Source organism: Coregonus clupeaformis, chromosome 24, assembly GCF_020615455.1.
Source record: "Coregonus clupeaformis isolate EN_2021a chromosome 24, ASM2061545v1, whole genome shotgun sequence".
Taxonomy (NCBI): Eukaryota; Metazoa; Chordata; class Actinopteri; order Salmoniformes; family Salmonidae; genus Coregonus; species Coregonus clupeaformis.
Genome location: NC_059215.1, coordinates 392,501 through 416,404, shown reverse-complemented (window position 1 = coordinate 416,404; position 23,904 = coordinate 392,501). Strand labels below are relative to the sequence as shown.

At 40.6% G+C, this 23,904-nt stretch overlaps 1 protein-coding gene and 1 long non-coding RNA gene across 5 annotated transcripts in view; one reads left to right on the top strand and one right to left on the bottom strand.

Moving 5' to 3' along the window:
• LOC121563036 overlaps nt 1-12,418 on the bottom strand; it is a 32,142-nt gene extending 19,724 nt beyond the window's left edge. For 3 of the 4 annotated variants that reach the window (XR_006657333.1, XR_006657335.1, XR_005999738.2), the window contains exon 1: nt 12,313-12,418. This is a non-coding gene — a long non-coding RNA (uncharacterized LOC121563036). Of the gene's footprint in view, nt 1-8,656; nt 8,926-12,312 lie in introns of those variants that run through there. The other variant, XR_006657334.1, reaches the window with a different exon arrangement.
• A 693-nt stretch (nt 12,419-13,111) lies between these two features.
• Nucleotides 13,112-23,904, top strand: part of ctnna2 (catenin (cadherin-associated protein), alpha 2) — a 179,856-nt gene continuing 169,063 nt past the window's right edge. Inside the window, exon 1 of the mRNA XM_045206785.1 lies at nt 13,112-13,247. Coding sequence (XP_045062720.1) covers nt 13,220-13,247 — 28 coding nt within the window. The 5' untranslated portion in view covers nt 13,112-13,219. The remainder of the gene's footprint in view (nt 13,248-23,904) is intronic.

Here is a 23,904-nt window from a genome sequence, read left to right as displayed (position 1 = left end):
TGGTTAAAACTAAAATGTTGATATCATGGATGGTCAGTCCTTGCATCCATAGCATAGTCTATGGATTTGAGAGTGGTTGCATTTCTCCAGCCCCATCCCTCAGCTTTTTACTGAAACTGTGGTGGGGAGTAATAGTGTAATTGGGTAATAGTGACATTATACAGTGCATTCGGAAAGTATTCAGACACCTTGACCTTTTGTTACGTTAAAGCCTTATTCTAAAATGGATTTAAAAAATACAAAATATCAATCTACACACAATCACCCATAATGACAAAGCGAAAATCTATTTTTAGAAATTTTAGCAAATGTATTAAAAATAAAAATACAGTATTTACATAAGTATTCAGACCCTTTGTGATGAGACTCGAAATTGAGCTCAGGTGCATCCTGTTTCCATTGATCATCCTTGAGATGTTTCTACAACTTGATTGGAGTCCACCTGTGGTAAATTCAATTAATTGGCACACACGTCTATATAAGGTCACATAGTTGACAGTGCATGTCAGAGTGAAAACCAAGCCATGAGGTCGAAGGAATTGTCCGTAGAGCTCCGAGACAGGATTGTGTCGAGGCACAGATCTGGGGAAGGGTACCAAAAAATGTCTGCAGCATTAAAGGTCCCCAATAACACATTGGCCTCGAGTATTCTTAAATGGAAGAACATTGGAACCCCCAAGACTCTTCCTAGAACTGTCCGCCCGGCCAAACTGAGCAATCGGGGGAGAAGGTCCTTGGTCAGGGAGATGACCAAGAACCCGATGGTCACTCTGAAAGAACTCTGGAGTTCCTCTGTGGAGATGGGAGAACCTTCTAGAAGGACAACCATCTCTGCAGCACTCCACCAATCAGCCCTTTATGGTAGAGTTGCCAGACGGAAGCCACTCCTCAGTAAAAGGCACATGACAGCCCGCTTGGAGTTTGCCAAAAGGTACCTAAAGGACTCTTAGACCATGAGAAACAAGATTCTCTGGTCTGATGAAACCAAGATTGAACTCTTTGGCCTGAATGCCAAGCGTTACGTCTGGAGGAAACCTGGCACCATCCCTACGGTGAAGCATGGTGGTGGCAGCATCATGCTGTGGGGATGTTTTTCAGCGGCAGAGACTGGGACACTAGTCAGGATCGAGGGAAAGATTAACAGAGCGAAGTACAGAGAGATCCTTGATGAAAACCTGCTCCAAAACCTGCACCTTAAAGGCGAAGGTTCACCTTCCAACAGGACAACGACCCTAAGCACACAGCCAAAATAATGCAGGAGTGGCTTCGGGTCAAGTCTCTGAATGTCCTTGAGTGGCCCAGCCAGAGTCCGGACTTGAACCCGTTCTAACATCTCTGGAGAGAACTGTAAATAGCAGAGGAGAATGGGAGAAACTCCCAAAATACAGATGTGCCAAGCTTGTAGCGTCATACCCAAGAAGAATCAAGCCAAAAATCGCTGCCAAAGGCGCTTCAACAAAGTACTGAGTAAAGGGTCTGAATATTTATGTAAATGTGTAGCAGTTTTATATTTTTAATACAACCTGTTTTTGCTTTGTCATTAACAAAATTCTTAATATTGCAAACAAAAATAATGATACTGAAAGCAAACATAAACCTAAAAGCATTGATAGCAAAACCAAATATTGCAAGGAAATAATTTCGAATTGCGAGAAAAAAATGAATTGTAAACGGAGGGGAAAAAATAGTTTATTGATTTAAAAAAAAAATGATAACGTGATTTATTTTTATTTCTTAGGGGGTAGATCAGCTTTAATATTTCAGATAGATTGTAACTTCCATCAATAGAATTGTCTGCATCACTTCCAATCCCCCATATGTTTTTTTTCTCGCAAATATATATACAGTGGGGAAAAAAAAGTATTTAGTCAGCCACCAATTGTGCAAGTTCTCCCACTTAAAAAGATGAGAGAGGCCTGTAATTTTCATCATAGGTACACGTTAACTATGACAGACAAATTGAGAAAAAAATTTCCAGAAAATCCCATTGTAGGGTTTTTAATGAATTTATTTGCAGATTATGGTGGAAAATAAGTATTTGGTCACCTACAAACAAGCAAGATTTCTGGCTCTCACAGACCTGTAACTTCTTCTTTAAGAGGCTCCTCTGTCCTCCACTCGTTACCTGTATTAATGGCACCTGTTTGAACTTGTTATCAGTATAAAAGACACCTGTCCACAACCTCAAACAGTCACACTCCAAACTTCACAATGGCCAAGACCAAAGAGCTGTCAAAGGACACCAAAAACAAAATTGTAGACCTGCACCAGGCTGGGAAGACTGAATCTGCAATAGGTAAGCAGCTTGGTTTGAAGAAATCAATTGTGGGAGCAATTATTAGGAAATGGAAGACATACAAGACCACTGATAATCTCCCTCGATCTGGGGCTCCACGCAAGATCTCACCCCCGTGGGGTCAAAATGATCACAAGAACGGTGAGCAAAAATCCCAGAACCACACGGGGGGACCTAGTGAATGACCTGCAGAGAGATGGGACCAAAGTAACAAAGCCAACCATCAGTAACACACTACGCCGCCAGGGACTCAAATCCTGCAGTGCGAGACGTGTCCCCCTGCTTAAGCCAGTACATGTCCAGGCCCATCTGAAGTGCATTTGGATGATCCAGAAGAGGATTGGGAGAATGTCATATGGTCAGATGAAAACAAAATATAACTTTTTGGTAAAAACTCAACTCGTCATGTTTGGAGGACAAAGAATGCTGAGTTGCATCCAAAGAACACCATACCTACTGTGAAGCATAGGGTTGGAAACATCATGCTTTGGGGCTGTTTTTCTGCAAAGGGACCAGGACGACTGATCCGTGTAAAGGAAAGAATGAATGGGGCCATGTATCGTGAGATTTTGAGTGAAACCCTCCTTCCATCAGCAAGGGCATTGAAGATGAAACGTGGCTGGGTCTTTCAGCATGACAATGATCCCAAACACACCGCCCGGGCAACGAAGGAGTGGCTTCGTAAGAAGCATTTCAAGGTCCTGGAGTGGTCTAGCCAGTCTCCAGATCTCAACCCCATAGAAAATCTTTGGAGGGAGTTGAAAGTCTGTGTTGCCCAGCGACAGCCCCAAAACATCACTGCTCTAGAGGAGATCTGCATGGAGGAATGGGCCAAAATACCAGCAACAGTGTGTGAAAACCTTGTGAAGACTTACAGAAAACGTTTGACCTGTGTCATTGCCAACAAAGGGTATATAACAAAGTATTGAGAAACTTTTGTTATTGACCAAATACTTATTTTCCACCATCATATGCCAATAAATTCATTAAAAATCCTACAATGTGATTTTCTGGAAAAGTTTTTCTCATTTTGTCTGTCATAGTTGACGTGTACCTATGATGAAAATTACAGGCCTCTCTCATCTTTTTAAGTGGGAGAACTTGCACAATTGGTGGCTGACTAAATACTTTTTTTCCCCACTGTACATACACACATATATTTTTAGTCATTTAGCAGACGCTCTTATCCAGAGCGACTTACAGTTAGTGAGTGCATACATTTTCATACTGGCCCCCTGTGGGAAACGAACCCATAACCCTGGTGTTGCAAGCGCCATGCTCTACCAACTGAGCTACACGGGGCCCACATATATACATACATCCATACACACACACATATCCTTTTTTAAATTATATTTCCCTTCATTACTTTCCAACCCCACCACCCCTCCCCCAATAGGAGTAAACTAGTGAACAACAACGCTTAGGCCTCTACTTCCAGCCCATACATACTATATACATTCTATGGACACAGTCAAATTCTACAATAATTATATTTTGTTTGTTTTTACTCCTGAACTTCCTCCGATCATTTTCATGATGTCCATCTGGTTTGCTTCTATATGCCATATTTTTCTAACTGTGCTCTTTCACAAAAGCTCTCAACCTATAACCTATATACTTATTATGGACACAGTATGCTTTACATTAGTTATCTTGTTGTTATTAGTTGTTGTTATTAGTCCCATCCTTCAGCTCCCATCTATCTCGTAAAACCATTCATATTGGATTTCTATTTGCCATATATTTTTCAACTGTACTGTGATGTTTTACAAAAGTTCTGAACCTTTCTATTCTCATTGTTTCTACAGATCGTAAATTGAATATAAACATATTTGCTAAAAGTATTATATTATTGATCGATTGACTATGACTTTTCAGATCACCCAGTAGTGCTATCTGCAGGGTGAGCTCCAGGTAAATATTGCAATCCTTTAGCCATTCCTGGACCTGTGTCCAAAAACAAGCTACAAATGGACAGTACCAAAACAAATGATCTAATGATTCTGTCTCTTCGCAGCAAAATCTGCAGAGCTGGGAAGATTGTATCTCCCATATAAATAACTTTAATATAATAATTTAAATTGAAAAATTCGAAGTTTTGAATCCGGCGTCGTTTTGCGTATCAATTCATTAATTTAAATTGTAAAATTCATAAATTTTGTCTCCCGAGTGGGGCAGTGATCTAAGGCACTGCATGCTGTGCCACTAGAGATCCTGGTTTGAATCCAGGCTCTGTCGTAGCCGCGACCGGGAGACCCATGCGGTGGCGCACAATTGGCCCAGCGTCGTCCAGGGTAGGGGAGGGAATGGCTGGCAGGGATGTAGCTCAGTTGGTAGAGCATGGCGTTTGCAATGCCAGGGTTGTGGGTTCGATTCCCACGGGGGGCCAGTATGAAAAATATAAAAAATAATGTATGCACTCACTAACTGTAAGTCGCTCTGGATAAGAGCGTCTGCTAAATGACTAAAATGTAAATGTAAATAAACACTATGCCATGGAATCGGTACGTCAAAAATCTCTTCCCAACTATTTTGCAATCTATATGGGACGGCTGTCAATACTTTGGTCCTTAAATGAAACTGGAATACTTTTTTATTTATCACAATTTTCTTTAACCAATTATATTCTTTAATGCAAGGCCGACAGACAAGTTCCTTACTTTTTCCCCCTTCCACTTTCCTTTTCCATTTTTGCGGTAATGCTGCAATTATTAGGTTGTAATTTTGGGTAGAGCAGACATTTCCATATGTTTTTGTTAGCTGCATGTGTGACATAACTCCACCAGTCCTACCGATAATATCATTTACGAAGATTATACCTTTTTTAAACATTTTGTCAATTTATTTATTTTTTAATCAATTAGTACAGTGGGGAAAAAAAGTATTTAGTCAGCCACCAATTGTGCAAGTTCTCCCACTTAAAAAGATGAGAGAGGCCTGTAATTTTCATCATAGGTACACGTCAACTCTGACAGACAAATTGAGGAAAAAAAATCCAGAAAATCACATTGTAGGATTTTCTATGAATTTATTTGCAAATTATGGTGGAAAATAAGTATTTGGTCACCTACAAACAAGCATGATTTCTGGCTCTCACAGACCTGTAACTTCTTCTTTAAGAGGCCCCTCTGTCCTCCACTCGTTACCTGTATTAATGGCACCTGTTTGAACTTGTTATCAGTATAAAAGACACCTGTCCACAACCTCAAACAGTCACACTCCAAACTCCACTATGGCCAAGACCAAAGAGCTGTCAAAGGACACCAGAAACAAAATTGTAGACCTGCACCAGGCTGGGAAGACTGAATCTGCAATAGGTAAGCAGCTTGGTTTGAAGAAATCAGCTGTGGGAGCAATTATTAGGAAATGAAAGACATACAAGACATCTGATAATCTTCCTCGATCTGGGGCTCCACGCAAGATCTCACCCCGTGGGGTCAAAATGATCACAAGAACGGTGAGCAAAAATCCCAGAACCACACGGGGGGACCTAGTGAATGACCTGCAGAGAGCTGGGACCAAAGTAACAAAGCCTACCATCAGTAACACACTACGCCGCCAAGGACTCAAATCCTGCAGTGCCAGACGTGTCCCCCTGCTTAAGCCAGTACATGTCCAGGCCCGTCTGAAGTTTGCTAGAGTGCATTTGGATGATCCAGAAGAGGATTGGGAGAATGTCATATGGTCAGATGAAACCAAAATAGAACTTTTTGGTCATAACTCAACTCGTCGTGTTTGGAGGACAAAGAATGCTGAGTTGCATCCAAAGAACACCATACCTACTGTGAAGCATGGGGGTGGAAACATAATGCTTTGGGGCTGTTTTTTCTGCAAAGGGACCAGGACGACTGATCCGTGTAAAGGAAAGAATGAATGGGGCCATGTATCGTGAGATTTTGAGTGAAAACCTCCTTCCATCAGCAAGGGCATTGAAGATGAAACGTGGCTGGGTCTTTCAGCATGACAATGATCCCAAACACACCGCCCGGGCAACGAAGGAGTGGCTTCGTAAGAAGCATTTCAAGGTCCTGGAGTGGCCTAGCCAGTCTCCAGATCTCAACCCCATAGAAAATCTTTGGAGGGAGTTGAAAGTCTGTGTTGCCCAACGACAGCCCCAAAACATCACTGCTCTAGAGGAGATCTGCATGGAGGAATGGGCCAAAATACCAGCAACAGTGTGTGAAAACCTTGTGAAGACTTACAGAAAACGTTTGACCTGTGTCATTGCCAACAAAGGGTATATAACAAAGTATTGAGAAACTTTTGTTATTGACCAAATACTTATTTTCCACCATAATTTGCAAATAAATTCATTAAAAATCCTACAATGTGATTTTCTGGAATTTTTTTTCTAATTTTGTCTGTCATAGTTGACGTGTACCTTTGATGAAAATTACAGGCCTCTCTCATCTTTTTAAGTGGGAGAACTTGCACATTTGGTGGCTGACTAAATACTTTTTTTCCCCACTGTATATTTGAGTTTAACCACAATATTTGTTGCATTATTTGTTCTGTCGTTTCTGAAGGATTAAATTGAAATTGCAAACAACTTTCTATGGCTTGTTTTAGAAATAGTGATATTTGGGAGATTATTTCCTTTTCAAATAACTTAAAGTGAGAGGTTGTAATCTGAATAAAGGGAAAAAGGCCATTCTTGAACATTGGGTGAGACAATCTTACTAATTTGCTAGAGAACCAGTTTGGATTTAAGTATAACTTTTGTATGACTGAGGCTTTTAGTGATAGGTCTAATGCTTTAATATTTAATAATTTCTGTCCTTCGAATTCATATTCATTATATAAATAGGCCCGTTTAATTTTGTCTGGCTTGCCGTTCCAAATAAAATTGAATATTTTTTTCTCATATAATTTAAAAAACTGTTCGCTAGGTGTAGGCAAGACCATACGCAAATAGGTAAACTGGGATAATACTAAAGAGTTAATCAGGGTGATTTTTCCACAAATTGACAGGTATTTACCTTTCCATGGTACCAAGATCTTTTCTATTTTTGTTAACTTTCTATTAAAATGTATTGGAGTGAGATCATTTATTTCATTTGGGATATGTATTCCGAGTATATCCACATCACCATCAGACCATTTTATTGGTAAACTACATCGTAATGTAAAATATTTATTTTTTAGTGATCCAATACGTAATATAGTACATTTATCATAATTTGGTTGTAATCCAGAGAGGTTAGAAAATGTATCTAGATCCTCTATGAGGCTGTGGAGGGTTTCAAGTTGTGGATTTAAAAGAAAACATGAATCATCAGCATACAATGACAACTTTGTTTTTAAGCCCTGGATTTCTAATCCCTTGATATTATTGTTGGATCTGATTTTAATAGCTAACATCTCGATGGCAATAATAAATAGATATGCCGATAGTGGACGACCTTGTTTCACTCCTCTTGACAGTTTAAAACCTTCTGAGAAATAGCCATTATTTACTATTTTACACCTAGGGTTACTATACATGATTTTAACCCAATTTCTAAGAGATTGTCCAAAATTGAAATGCTCCAGGCATTTATATATAAACCCCAGTCGTACTTTATCAAATGCCTTTTCAAAGTCTGCTATGAATAGCAGGCCTGGTTTCCCAGATTTTTCATAGTGTTCTATTGTTTCCAGTACTTGCCTTATATTATCTCCAGTGTATCATCCATGTAAAAAAAACCTGTGTCTGATAATCTACCATTTACATAGGAGTGGTTAAAACATGCTAATAACGGTCCTCTGAGTATATCAAACAAGGTTTGGTATACCTCGACTGGTATGCCTCCAACCTTGGAGTTTTCCCGGACTTAAAGTATTTAATTGCATCCAGAAGTTCCTCCTCTGTAATTTCACCTTCACATGAGTCTTTCTGCATGGCTGTTAATTTTACATTATCAATAGAAAAAAAATCTCTACAATTTGCTTCAGTTAGAGATGGAGGCGACTGAAACGAAAACATATGCTTAAAGTACTTTGTTTCCTCCTTCAAAATATCATTTGGTGAATCATGGGTGACTCCGTCATTTGTAACCAGCTTCAATAAATTATTTTTGGTAGCATTCCTATGTTGAAGATTAAAAAAGAATTTGGTGCATTTTTCCCCATATTCCATCCAGATAACGTGATTTAGTAAAATGCCTCCTGTCAAAGATAAATGTAAAAAATAAAGTCAAAATAAACACAAAAAAAGTATGTTTGAATGACGCTGTTACATCCAATGCCTGTATGCCTTAGGCCGATGCCACGCAGCTGCTTGTACGTGCGTCCACATGCATACACACACTCACATTCAATCGCACACATGTGCACACATACATACACACATGTAAATAGTGCCACTCAAACGCATACCGTTGGCCTTGCTGTTTAGATTGTTGTTGTCCATGATGTCTTTTGTTTTTGCATTGATGTTTTCTTTAGTTTTTTCTCTTTAGTTCATTTTGTTGGTTGTTGGCGCGCATTGAGGGTTGGGGGTGGTTATTGGAGGGAGAGGTTGAGGGGCAGCTCTTGGGGAACTGTTGGGGGATCTTGGATGGTTGGTGGCCTGGCAGTTGTGAGCTTGGGCCGGTGGCTGATAGGTCACTGGTTCGGGTCACCAATTTGACTTGGTGGGAGATCTGTCGAAGTGCCCTTGGTTGCTGCTGTAGGTTGCTCTGGATGGGAGTCTGCTAGATGACTGAATGTAATGTAAATGTTGAGCGGCTTCACTGCAGGTAGATTGTATGTTTTAATGTTCAATACAAAATAAATAAGAAAGGCCTCCCTCTTTCCTGCAATTTTCCCTATCTTTGGTTATGTTACCATGGCCTTTGCTTTGGTTGCCTTTTTTCCAGTTGCAAGTTTTGGCACATTCATTCCAGCAACATTGCACCCTGCATCCCACTGCTGGTTTGCCTCTTAAGCTAAGCAGGGTCTGTACTGGTCTGTTCCTGGATGGTAGTGGTGAAAAATAAATTTGAAAATAAACGTGTGAAAACAAAAATTAATAAATAAGGGTAGGCTATATACTGTATGGAAGACTGCATGGTTGTGTTTTATTATAGTGTTATAATAAAGGGGGATGAATGTAGCCTAGATCATATTCACGTGTATCCATGTGTATGTCAATGATTGACACATCGAGTCAAGGTGCAGTTTACATTGACTGTGTTCCAAAAAGCACCCTATTCCCAATGTACACATAGTGCACTACTTTTGACCAGAGCCCTATGGGCCATGGTCAAAAGAAGTGCACTATAGGAAATAGGGTGCCATTTGGGACACACCCCATTGTATTTGCGGAACCAATTTGAGCCAATGATAGCAGGCACAATAGGCCTGTTAGTGTGATTTGCACTCATCAGAATTGTATGGAACATGTGATATGCAGTCATTGTAATGTGATTACATTGTAAAGATGCCTTTGTGTGGCACTAGCAATCTCATGGTTCTTGATAGAAATGGCTGTTGCATTTTCATTTCCCATTCAAGATATCATTTAAAACTCAGACTGGCACAGCATGGCAAATGCCAGCTTTGGAACACAGTTTCAATTTCAAGCTGTGGCTGTAGGAGCAATTTGGAAGGGTGGCAATCTAATTATATTGTTCAGGTTTAGCTATTTTAAATACTCCTGTGACTAAAGCCAGTGTGAATGTCAACACATCAAATTCAAACTGGTACCATAGAGGTGCTGGCACCTGTTCTTTGACAGCCTATAGGCCTATGTAGATTTCCATATGTTGCTAAGCAACTTGCAAGATGTGTGTGATATGATAACATAGGGTTATTAATGGGTGGGTCACCTAAATTAGTTAAATTGACATTAATATAGGCTATGCATATATTTTCTCTATGCTCAAAAATAGACCTTTAGACAACCAGCTAATTTAAATCTGAGGCTGACACGTCTTTGCGCCCTATGTGGGTTCCACATACATCTGTGAACTTAAATTTTGCACCTGCCAGGTTTTAGAAACCATAAAAAGTGATGCCCAAAGTATGTTTATGCATTAACTCTGCATGTGTTCCATCAATTTATGTAAGGATGACAAATGTATGGGGTCAGATATAGGCATTCAACCTTTGGTAGATACACTGCCCTCCATATGTATTTGGACAGTGACACTGCATTTTTAAATTGTGCTCTATACTCCAGCATTTTAGATTTGAGATAGAATGTTTCATTTTTGGCGACAGTACAGAATGTCAGCATTTATTTAAGGTGATTGTCATACATATCGGTTTTACCGTTTAGAAATGAAAGCACTTTATGTATCTAGTTCACCCATTCAAGTAGTCAGTTGCAGGCATCTGCGGCTTGTTTTGGTTGTGTTTTGGATTATTTTTGGCCCAATAGGAACTGAATGGTGAATAATGTCTTGTGTCATTTTGGAGTCTGTGTCCACCCAGGCCCACCCATGCCTATGCCCCTGATGTGGATGCTACCATGATTATGGATAACCATGAAGGAATTGTGAATAATGATGAGTGAGAAGGTTACAGAGGCACAAAGGTCATACCCCCAAAAAACTATTAGCCTCCCCTGTAATGGTGAGAAGTTACCATGTTTTGTTGTAGCCTCTGAATGGCATCTCACTCATCATTATTCATGATTCATTCATGATTTTTCTTAATCATGACATTATCAGGATTCATTTTGAAGTGTTCAGAAACATCTTATCTACTCACTTAGAAAGAAAATGACTCCAGTCATCACTCACCATTCAGTTACAGTACTATTGGACAAAGTATAACCCGAAAACAACCAAAACAAACTGCAAATGCAAGGAATATGGGACCAAATACTAAACTTCTGACTACTTTTATACACAATAAGTGAATATGTCCAAATACTTATGACTTCTTCACATGAGGGGCACTAGATACATAAAGTGCTTTTCTTTCTAAACAGAAAATCAGATCTGTATGAAAATACCTTAAAACAAACGGTGACATTCTATACTGTCGCCTCATATGAAACATTTGATCTCAATTCCAAAATGCTGGAGTATAGAGCCAAATAAAAAATGTGAGCATCACTGTCCAAAGACATATGGAGGGAGGGGCAATTCCACAGTGAAGAACAGTGCAGATGCAAAATTTGGTAACATAATTATGGTTTATGCTGTTTGTGCCGTTACCAAACTTTGCATCTGCACCGTTCTTCAAGTAAATGTGTTTTTGTAAACGTTTTCGTGGAAATTGTTCAAAGTAGTCCTTGTGCATATGGTATGGTTTGTTTAACTTTGCAATCATTGGTTATTGTTTGACATACATTTTAAAATGAAAAATCTGAGTCTCAATGTCACTGTTACCATGGAATTGCCCATATCTAACCCATTCAAATTGAATGTGAAATAATGGACTATAGTCAGTGCAATATCACAATGTCATCTAACTTGCAACTGTGAAGTCATACGGATGCTTGGGAGATCTTGAATGCCAATGCGGTGCAAATTCAGATACTGTAGATATCTGTTTCAGACTAAACACAACCATAGTCATAGAACAGTCATTCAGACAGCAGCGCACACAATTATATACCACTGGTACAGATGTTAGTTCAACCTCTAGTTTCGATTTACATTTGGTTGAGTTGTCAACTAATGTGAATTAAACGTGAAATCAACAACAAATACATTAACCTTGTCATTGGAGTTAAAATTTGGATGAAAAAATACTAAACTGCCTTACAATGATGACTTTTTTCAATTTTTTGGGTTGAAATTGCGTGGAAAAAACGTTGTTTAACCAGTTTTTGCACAGTGGGATGCATCAGAAACGGAACATAATAGGCCTATCAAGTTTAAATATTATCTTTGTTATTGTTACACGGAGACTACGCGCGCTAACTGGTTAGATATAGACAACAAGGCCTGTGTGTTTGTTCTCGCTTCCAGTTTATAGCTTGCCCTAGCCGTTTCCATAACACGCATACCGGTGGTACACTGATTACTTTACGCGTTCCTAAATACAATTTTAAAAACACACAGGCATAACCAGAATCGTTATCAGTCCATGCATACCATGCGCATCCTCCAATTGTCCCATTTCCAGCGTTTCAGAGTCACAATTTGGCAACGATACGCATAAGAAAATGCTCTGTCAATCTGGTAGCAGGATGCAGTTTTACCCGAGACACTGCGCATGCGCGGATGAGAGCGAGTCCGCTGATTTGACAGCCTTTTGAATGTACAACATAGCTCACTATATTGCAAGGCACTCACTATTCCACGGAGCTGCGCACAGAGCGCACAATCAGAACCTGTCTTCTCTGTGGCTGTGGCTTCAGCGGTGGGAGGGGTCATTATTTGGCAGGGAGCAGCGGTAGAATTTCCTAGAGACCGACAGCCGCGCGTGTAGTGCACCCATTTAGATTCAGCACTATTCTGAAGGAAAGCGCACGGATTTAGGCGATTCAGCCGAAGGACGAGACCGAGAAGGCAGTATATTTTAGGAATACACAGTGAAACAATACATTATACATATTTTTGTTGAAATACAAGAGCTGTCATCAAACAAGGTAAGCTTTGAAGACAGCCACTAGACGGTTTTTGCTAGCAAGATTGTAGTGCTGTCTCGCTGCTGTGCTGCTGGGTCAGACGCTACATTGTAGCAAGGCGAGGTTCACGCATCCTAGTCAATTTTTCTATTTAAATTAATATTCTAATTATAACGCATCCATTTTAAACAACGTTTAATACCACTATGATATTTATGGTTATTTTTCCGGGCATTGCTGGATAATTAATGATAGCTAACCATTATCTAACCGGGTACCATACCATCCAGCAAGCAGTCCTGAAGCCTGCCTGCGCGCGGTCAGCACAAGCCTCTGTCTGGCGAGTCGCGAGAGTTGACTAGTGTAGCATGTTAGCCTGATAGCACCTAAACTACCACACAGACATTGGCTGCGTTTTATTCAAGGGAATAATGCGTCTTCTGCCGGAATACAACATGGGTTCGTATAGCCTCGAGTGGCATTGTGTTGATTGGGACCTGAAATGATGGAATTACTCGTTATTCTAGTCATTCCTTTTCCAATCGGAATCTTTCAGTCTGGAGCCCCATGTCGGTGGGCATCCTATATTTTCACCCCCATCATCCGGATAATGCATCCGTTATTCTTTGTCTCAGTTAGGCTATACTATTAGCCTACTCGTTGTCTGAATATATCACATAGGAGCAGGCACGGATATCTTAATGTATGATGTGTGGCTTAATTGAATCCTCTATTTTTAATACCACAACAGTAGTGCTAGTCAACATTTCTCGCGGAATCATTTTGAATTAGTTACTTGACTGTTTTCAGGTGGGCAGGCATGTTTCAAATTAGGCATAGTAGTGTAGTGCACAGTTCTAATTTTTTTTAACAAACACATTTTTAATATTTGTTTGTATTTATTGTTGAATTATTGACAGTCAGTTAGTGAATGAAGTTCGTGACTCAGGTAAGCAGCCAATTGCAAGTCTTGTTTTTGCCTTTGCACCTAACATAAAACGGTGTTGAAAGCTGTTCAATGAATGCATTCATAGCATGTGAGCGCCAAAGCATAGTGCCACATACGTACTTATGCCTGGCCTGATTATTTCCTTATTGTCCTACTATTAGCTATTTATTATTTGCCTATTACTGTATTTACCTACCTATTGTTTATCAACTATTTACAGTATTTACCTACCTATTATTGATCTACCATTAAATACATCTAAAGAGTAAGGGGCAAAGAAAGCACAACATATTTTTTTATATATTCCAAGAGTTCAGTCTAGGGTGGAAATGCCATACAAATGCAGTGCTGTAGTACTTTTCATTATCTACAGTTAGATGGTAAACACGTTTGTAATTGTTCTAAAAAACACCCCAATACTAAAATAGGTCCTTGGCTTTGTTGGTGCACAACCTCATTCCTCCGGGCAAGAAGCAGTGCCTGTCCAATAATAAGCAGGTAGTAGTGTAGACCTATGTGTCCGTGCATGTGTATTGAATATAGTCCCATACAGTAATGTCTGGGTTATGATTCGGTCTGCGATTTCTGGATAACACACAGACACACACACACACACACACACACACACACACACACACACACACACACACACACACACACACACACACACACACACACACACACACACACACACACACACACACACACACAAACACAAACACATTCTGTCCCTGTAACCGGAGCTGGCCTGACATCTCAGAAGGCTCCAGGGGTCACGGAGTGGCCGCATTTAGAACTTGAACTTTTGATTGGCGCCCAGGCATGCAGGGAGGACACTCAGAGAGTATAAATGGCTCACTGTGTTTTCTTCACAAGTGATTTCTTCAATGACAGTGCTTTGACGTTTGTGTGTGTGCTTGTGTGTGTGTGCATGTGTGTACGTGTGTGTGTGTCCACCACTACTCTAAAGATCACAGGTTCTTAGAAATACAGAATATGCCCATCACTGGTTCTCCGTATAGGCCTAACTCAGTGCATCTCATAAGGTGCGTCCTAAATGGCACACTATTCCCTATTTTTGTGACTACTTTTGACCAGGCCCCATGGCGCTGGTCAAAAGTAGTGGACTATGTAAGGAATAGGGTACCATTTGAGACACTGTCATAGTGTTTGGGTCGAATTATAGGGCTGCAGTCTTACTAGTTCCTTGATGTGTTGTCTTGGAACTCTGGAGAGCTGTTAAAGGCTAGGCCCTAGATACACAATCAATAACAGTTAAATAGGATTGCATTGTGTTGCTGGTCTCCAGGGAGGGGGGTGGGGGCCATATTGGCAGGACACCTTGGAGCCTGTTAGTGGTTGTTAGCTACAGCTGGAAGCCCTCATGGTCGCCATTGAAGCCCCGTAACCTGGGACAGAAATGCAGGTTGAACTAAGGTTGTGTGAATTAGGCACCAAACGGAAGCAAGCAGACTGATACAGAGAGGGACTACCAGGACTTGTCCAAATAGAAACACACGTTTTCCCTTTCCACTGCTAAACATTGTGTATCCTAATGAACACGACCCAGGCAGAGGTTTCTCCACTGCCTGCATTCAGTCTGTCACTCCAAAGGAGTAAGGTTTCAAGGTTTTGAGGCTCTGCATTGGGGAATTGCCTATCTATGCTAAGGTAAGAAAAACACACACGTCATAGGATGACTTAGGGTTGGTCATCCTATGTGAAGATGCCTAAAGGCTATAGGATGGATCAATACTTTGACCTGTGCATCATCTGCTGCATCAATTGTAACTCTTGACCACAGTGCATAATGTTGCTGTGTGTATACTACACCATTGAAGGTTATTGCACCGACAACTTTGATCCCTTGGTTGTTTTCATGGAGGATTGGTCAAATGTTTCCATTGATAGCGACAACAATATTTTGTCCTATAATTAAGAGGCATCACATTTGTCTTTGATGGAGACATTAGGAGGTATGAGACATGACTCAATATTTGTTGTAATATTCAGTATGAGTGGTATTACACGTGACTCATGCCCTCTGAAAACAGTTGGACATGTTGGATAATGATGCATTTAAAACTCACAATAACCTAGAGAACGACTTTTGTTCAGTTCAGGCTGACATGTTGTTTGTTTAGCTGTCTAGCCTAGCCTATACAAGGGAGTCACCACATGGGTGACCCCATAGAGATGCCCCACAAACTCAGGTTCAAATAGCATTCGTTTTAGTTCAGGTACTTCAGCTGCGCTTGATTGAGCTTGACTGGTGCACTGGAACCAATGGAAGAGTGCCCAAAGTTCCAAACCCCACCCCAGTGGCACTCCAGGCAGGCTCAATCAAACACTCAAAGTATTTACAGTGGGGAAAAAAAGTATTTAGTCAGCCACCAATTGTGCAAGTTCTCCCACTTAAAAAGATGAGAGAGGCATGTAATTTTCATCATAGGTACACGTCAACTATGACAGACAAAATGAGAAAAAATAATCCAGAAAATCACATTGTAGGATTTTTAATGAATTTATTTGCTAATTATGGTGGAAAATAAGTATTTGGTCAATAACAAAAGTTTCTCAATATTTTGTTATATACCCTTTGTTGGCAATGACACAGGTCAAACGTTTTCTGTAAGTCTTCACAAGGTTTTCACACACTGTTGCTGGTATTTTGGCCCATTCCTCCATGCAGATCTCCTCTAGAGCAGTGATGTTTTGGGGCTGTCGCTGGGCAACACGGACTTTCAACTCCCTCCAAAGATTTTCTATGGGGTTGAGATCTGGAGACTGGCTAGGCCACTCCAGGACCTTGAAATGCTTCTTACGAAGCCACTCCTTCGTTGCCCGGGCGGTGTGTTTGGGATCATTGTCATGCTGAAAGACCCAGCCACGTTTCATCTTCAATGCCCTTGCTGATGGAAGGAGGTTTTCACTCAAAATCTCACGATACATAGCCCCATTCATTCTTTCCTTTACACGGATCAGTCGTCCTGGTCCCTTTGCAGACAGCATGATGTTTCCACCCCCATGCTTCACAGTAGGTATGGTGTTCTTTGGATGCAACTCAGCATTCTTTGTCCTCCAAACACGACGAGTTGAGTTTTTACCAAAAAGTTCTATTTTGGTTTCATCTGACCATATGACATTCTCCCAATCCTCTTCTGGATCATCCAAATGCACTCTAGCAAACTTCAGACGGGCCTGGACATGTACTGGCTTAAGCAGGGGGGACACGTCTGGCACTGCAGGATTTGAGTCCCTGGCGGCGTAGTGTGTTACTGATGGTAGGCTTTGTTACTTTGGTCCCAGCTCTCTGCAGGTCATTCACTAGGTCCCCCCCGTGTGGTTCTGGGATTTTTGCTCACCGTTCTTGTGATCATTTTGACCCCACGGGGGTGAGATCTTGCGTGGAGCCCCAGATCGAGGGAGATTATCAGTGGTCTTGTATGTCTTCCATTTCCTAATAATTGCTCCCACAGTTGATTTCTTCAAACCAAGCTGCTTACCTATTGCAGATTCAGTCTTCCCAGCCTGGTGCAGGTCTACAATTTTGTTTCTGGTGTCCTTTGACAGCACTTTGGTCTTGGCCATAGTGGAGTTTGGAGTGTGACTGTTTGAGGTTGTGGACAGGTGTCTTTTATACTGATAACAAGTTCAAACAGGTGCCATTAATACAGGTAACGAGTGGAGGACAGAGGAGCCTCTTAAAGAAGAAGTTACAGGTCTGTGAGAGCCAGAAATCTTGCTTGTTTGTAGGTGACCAAATACTTATTTTCCACCATAATTTGCAAATAAATTCATAAAAAATCCTACAATGTGATTTTCTGGATTTTTTTCCCTCAATTTGTCTGTCATAGTTGACGTGTACCTATGATGAAAATTACAGGCCTCTCTCAACTTTTTAAGTGGGAGAACTTGCACAATTGGTGGCTGACTAAATACTTTTTTTCCCCACTGTACAAGAAAACAAATACTATTTGGACCCAGGCAGTCTGATGATCCAGTGATATGGTGGGAAGTGTAGTGTCAGAAGCCAGCAGTCAGTGCACTGCTGCTAGAGAGAGTGAGCGCATTGCACTTAGCTGCATTCTCACCAGCTGTCAATCAGCCAAAGACCACACCCACCAGTATACTGGCGTCTCCATGAACTCAGTTGCTTAGTAAACATGTGCAGCTGCCAAGATAGTTTTCCCTCTAGTAGCCTCCTAGGCAGACACCATGTTTGAAAAAAGCACTCAATCATATTCTTCACAGGGCAGTTCAAAAACTAGCATACTACTGTTTAGTACAGTTAAGTACTGCGTACTTGAAGTAAGAACATTGTAACTATGTAATTAGGGAATGAGCCCGTTATTGCATTTTACCCCTTATTGCGTAGTTAGCACTATTCATTTGTTTCGAGTGTCCAGTTGATGAATTGGCCATTGGGAAATCTTTTAAATCAGCAAAGCATGGAAAGAGCGAACCGATCTTGTTAAGAGGTGAAATTACCTGTGTTAAAGTTGTTATCGGCTCAATTAAAATTTACATGCCTACCACTTTGAAGATAGTGAAGAAAATATGTTTTATTGTGAAACAAACAAGAAATAAGACAAAAAAACAGAACACTTGAGCGTGCATAACTATTAATCCCTCCCCCTCAAAGTCAATACTTTATAGAGCCACCTTTTGCAGCAATTACAACTGCAAGTCTCTTGGGGTATGTCTCTATAAGCTTGGCACATCTAGCCACTGGGATTTTTGCCCATTCTTCAAGGCAAAACTGCTCCAGCTCCTTCAAGTTGGATGGGTTCCACTGGTGACAGCAATCTTTAAGTCATACCACAGATTCTCAATTGGATTGACTAGGTCATTCCAAGACATTTAAATGTTTCCCCTTAAACCACTCGAGTGTTGCTTTAGCAGTATGCTTAGGGTCATTGTCCTGCTGGAAGGTGAACCTCCGTCCCAGTCTCAAATCTCTGGAAGACTGAAACAGGTTTCCCTCAAGAATTTCCCTGTATTTAGCGGCATCCATCATTCCTTCAATTCTGACCAGTTTCCCATTCCCTGCCGATGAAAAGCATCCCCACAGCATGATGCTGCCACCACCATGCTTCACTGTGGGGATGGTGTTCTCAGGGGGATGAGAGGTGTTGGGTTTGCACCAGACATAGCATTTTCCTTGATGGCCAAAAAGCTCAATTTTTGTCTCATCTGACCAGAATACATTCTTCCAAATGTTTGGGGAGTCTCCCACATGCCTTTTGGCGAACACCAAATGTGTTTGCTTAATTCTTTCTTTAAGCAATGGCTTTTTTCTGTCCACTCTTCTGTAAAGCCCAGCTTTGTGGAGTGTACGGCTTAAAGTGGTCCTATGGACAGATACTCCAATCTCCGCTGTGGAGCTTTGCAGCTCCTTCAGTGTTATCTTTGGACAATTTTTTGCCTCTGATTAATGCCCTCCTTGCCCTCTCTTGGCAGGTTTGTTGTGGTGCCATATTTTTTCAATTTTTTAATAATGGATTTAATGGTGCTCCGTGGGATGTTCAAAGTTTCTGATATTGTTTTATAACCCAAGCCTGATCTGTACTTCTCCACAACTTTGTCCCTGACCTGTTTGGAGAGCTCCTTGGCCTTCATGGTGCCGCTTTCTTGGTGGATTCCCTTGCTTAGTGGTGTTGCAGACTCTGGGGCCTTTCAGAACAGGTGTATATACTGAGATCATGTGACACTTAGATTGCACACAGATGGACTTTATTTAACTAATTATGTGACTTCTGAAGGTAATTGGTTGCACCAGATCTTATGTAGGGGCTTCATAGCAAAGGGGGTGAATACATATGCACGCATCACATCAAATTTTTTGAAACACCAATTTGGACTATTTTGTGTATGTCCATTACATGAAATCCAAATAAAAATGTATTTAAATTTCAGGTTGTAATGCAACAAAATAGGAAAAACGCCAAGGGGGATGAATACTTTTGGGTGTCATTTGAGATGCAAACAATGACTTGAATACCCAGTCAGACTAACAGGGTGCTCGGCTGCCCTGAGTATGTTGTAGGTTATCAAATGGCAATTTTTTTGTCAAAACCCACTGGCTGTGTTCTGATATCCAGTATGAACCAAGCATTGGGCGTGCATTTTAGTGGTGCTAGTATGGAACTTGTGGTCTAGCATGGCAGGGCCTCTCGGTATGAGCACAGAGCTATAGATTTGACAGGGTCTGAGGCGTATAGTGTGTAAGCTCCCCTGCATTATGGAAATGGACTATCGATCATCAGCTTTGCCTCATCTCCCAGCCTATTGAGGTCTGATTTGACAGCGTCTTCTTTAGGCTTCGCATGACCCAGTATCGAGGAGCCCTTCTTCTCTTTGGCATGGTGTTATTCTGGTCATTTTGATGTCCTCTTCTTGTTCTCCAAAGGCATGGAGATGAAAGAGCAGGGACCATAAGGGACGGCATTGGCTTTCTCCTGCCTGCATGATGTATTTTAGCTATCGTAGTGGGCCTAGTAGTCTACCATGCATCAAGCATAGTCTAGTTGTCACCATCGACAGCAGCTTTTTTTTTTTACAGCTTTTTTCCTTGTCCTGGAGGAGCACCATTTGTATTTCCTTGTGTTTCTATTTGTGGTGGAAACAGGAAACTCTTTCCTCTTTGGAGGACGGCAGTGGCCTAGAGGTTAGAGAGACAGACCAGCAGCCGGAAGGTCAAGCCCCGGTCCAGGCAACACAAAAATGGGAATGGAACTGAACTGGCAGCTGGAAGGCTGCTGGTCTCTGATCCCAATTACTATCTCCTGCTGTTGTGCCCTTGAGAAAGGCACTTAACCCCCCACAACTGCTGCTGCTGACCCTCTGCCTCTCAACGTGTGTGTGTGTGTGTGTTTATCTGGGGGTGTTGGGAAAGGCAGAACACACATTTACATTTTAACCAATGGACAAAAAAGTTATATTCTATTCTATTCTTCTAGCTACTTAATATACTAAGGAGAGACTACACATCTGAATTTAGCTGCTACGGTAGGCCAAGAGCCTTTAGCCTAGCCTATAGACAGTACTCCGTCCGTATGTATCAAGCATCTCACAGTAGAAGTGCTGATCTTAGATCAGATCCCCCCAGTCCATGTAATCTTATCCATTGTGATCTAAAAGACAAAATTGATCCTAAATCAGCACTCCTACTCTGAGACACTTGATACATACGGCCGCAGACTTTCAAATCAAGTGAATGGAGTATTAAACAGGACTTTCTTTCAGCTTCTAGCACTGTACTTACTGTGTGATATAACCATTTAAAGCCATATGATGATCATTCTGTTATTTTCTATAGTTGGCTTCACCCTCAGTTAACATACTTTGTGTTGTAGAGAGAGAAAGAGAGAGAGAGAGAGAGAGAGAGAGAGAGAGAGAGAAAGAGAGAGAGAGAATGGGAGAGGGAGAAGTTATTATCATGCAAAGTTATTTTTGGTTACAACGGGGGACCAGAGTGTTTGTGTCTCAGGGGAAGAGGGTGGATCTGATCTCCATCACCTAGGACTTGACATAGATTAATCAAATCTCACATTGTTGTCAATTTTTGCTCAATCTTGCATGCTTTCTCAAACAGCTGTAACTGTATATGCATTCGTAAATCAGGTCCTTTCTTGAGTTGGGCTCTCGTTGATCTTATGGTTGATTGTGGAGAGTATGTGCGTCTGTGTGTGTGTTTATCCCACATCTGTTGCAAGAGGGTAAGGATGTTAGGGAGAATATAGGATGAACCACAATAATTGTTTGCTAAAATAATAATTGCTTGACAAAAATGTAATGTAATATAATGTCAATCTGGGTTATAGGTAACAATCCTACGCATTAACTGCTGACATTATTACACATATTAATTGATAATGATGGAAATTAAGATATATCTTTTTTAAATAGCTATAAATAGTGCCTTGCAAAACTATTCATCCCCCTTGGCGTTTTTCCTATTTTGTTGCATTACAACCTGTAATTTAAATGGATTTTTATTTGAATTTCATGTAATGGACATAAACAAAATAGTCCAAATTGGTTAAGTGAAATGAAAAAAATTACCCAATACCTCTCATCACCCCGAGAACACACCTTCCAGCAGGACAATGACCCTAAGCATACTGCTAAAGCAACACTCGAGTGGTTTAAGGGGAAACATTTAAATGTATTGGAATGACCTAGTCAAAGCCCAGACCTCAATCCAATTGAGAATCTGTGGTATGACTTAAAGATTGCTATACACCATCGGAACCCATCCAACTTGAATGAGCTGGAGCAGTTTTGCCTTGAAGAATGGGCAAAAATCCCAGTGGCTAGATGTGCCAAGCTTATAGAGACATACCCCAAGAGACTTGCAGCTGTAATTGCTGCAAAAGGTGGCTCTACAAAGTATTGACTTTATGCTTTAATAGACTTTAATAGTTATGCACGCTCAAGTGTTCTGTTTTTTTTGTCTTATTTTTTTTGTTTCACAATATAAAATATTTTGCATCTTCAAAGTGGTAGGCAAAATGTGTAAATCAAATGATACAAACCCCCCAAAATCCATTTTAATTCCAGATTGTAAGGCAACAAAATAGGAAAAATGTCAAGGGGTGTGAATACTTTCGCAAGCCACTGTATATATTGAGGTGAGAGCATTGGAAATGCTTTTGGCGATTTACCTGCTTCTGTTTTGTGAGTGGCACAGTGTGCTGTTTTCGATGGATGGGTCCTGGCCTCTCGGGGGCCTAGGGATCCGAGGGAACGAGGGTGGTATGCCGATCACTGGGAGGACGGCCCAACTTGGGATGGGGAGGAGCTTTAGCAGAGAACAATTGGAGGGTTATTTACATTTAAGTCATTTAGCAGACACTCTTATCCAGAGCGACTTACAGGAGTAATTAGGGTTAAGTGCCTTGCTCAAGGGCACATCAACAGATCTTTCACCAAGTCGGCTCGGGGGTAAGAACCAGCTACCTTTCGGTTACTGGCACAACGCTCTTAACCACTAAGCTACCTGCCACCCATTAGCAAAGCAAATATCATGGTACAGCTATATGGACACTCAATCACTATGGTATTTTTTATTAGTAAATTTACAAACATATATAATGATAAATAGATTTGAAACTTGTATCTCATTATGGTATGTGGTGAAATAAGTATAGCCAGTTATAATTGTAATGGCTTAGCAGATAATAACAAAAGAAGAACAATATTTACATGGCTCAAAGAGAAGGAGTATAATATCTATTGTTTACAGGAAACTCATTCAACAATTCTAGATGAAGTTGCGTGGAAAAAGGAATGGGGAGGGGGGGGCGAAATATACTTCTCCCATGGGCAAAGAAACTCAAAAGGGGTGATGATATTAATTAACAGTCATTTTGATCCGAATGTGCAAATTGTCCAAACATATCCAGAAGGTAGATGGATTATTTTAAATATGTTATTGGACCATAAACAGATATGGCTCATTAACCTTTACGGAACAAATAATGATGATCCACACTTATTTGACAATATATATAATCAATTATCAACACTGCTAGCAATACAATACTCTATTATTATGGTGGGAGATTATAATACCGTTTTAAATAGCTCAATGGACTGTAAAGGAAATCACACTACAAACTATCACCCTCATGCTCTTAAGGAAATTGTGAATGTCATGGATAGATTAGAACTAGTAGATATATGGAGGCTTAAATATCCTGATCTAGTGAGATATACATGGCGGAGACTCAATCAAGCTAGTCGTCTTGACTTCATTCTTATGTAATTCTCATTGGCACCAAAAGTTTAAAAAGTGTTGATAGGGGACAGAATGCGGTTGGCCCATCATATAATTGGCATGTACATTACTCTTACTGAATTTCCACGTGGGCGAGGATATTGGACATTTAATCAAAGCCTATTGGATGAGAACTTGTTTTTAACTAGGACAGAGGAATTTATAACAGTTTTTTCCGACATAACATAGGTACAGCAAATCCACTTATTGTATGGGACACTTTTAAATGTGCCTTTAGAGGTACTCATCTCGAAAACAAAAGCAATTTAGGTCAGAAGAGTCCATACTAACAAAGGAAATAGAAGGTCTAACAGAACAGATAGATAGCAATAAAAACTGTAACATAGAGGCTCTGAATAAATTAGAGGAAAAACTAAAAGAAA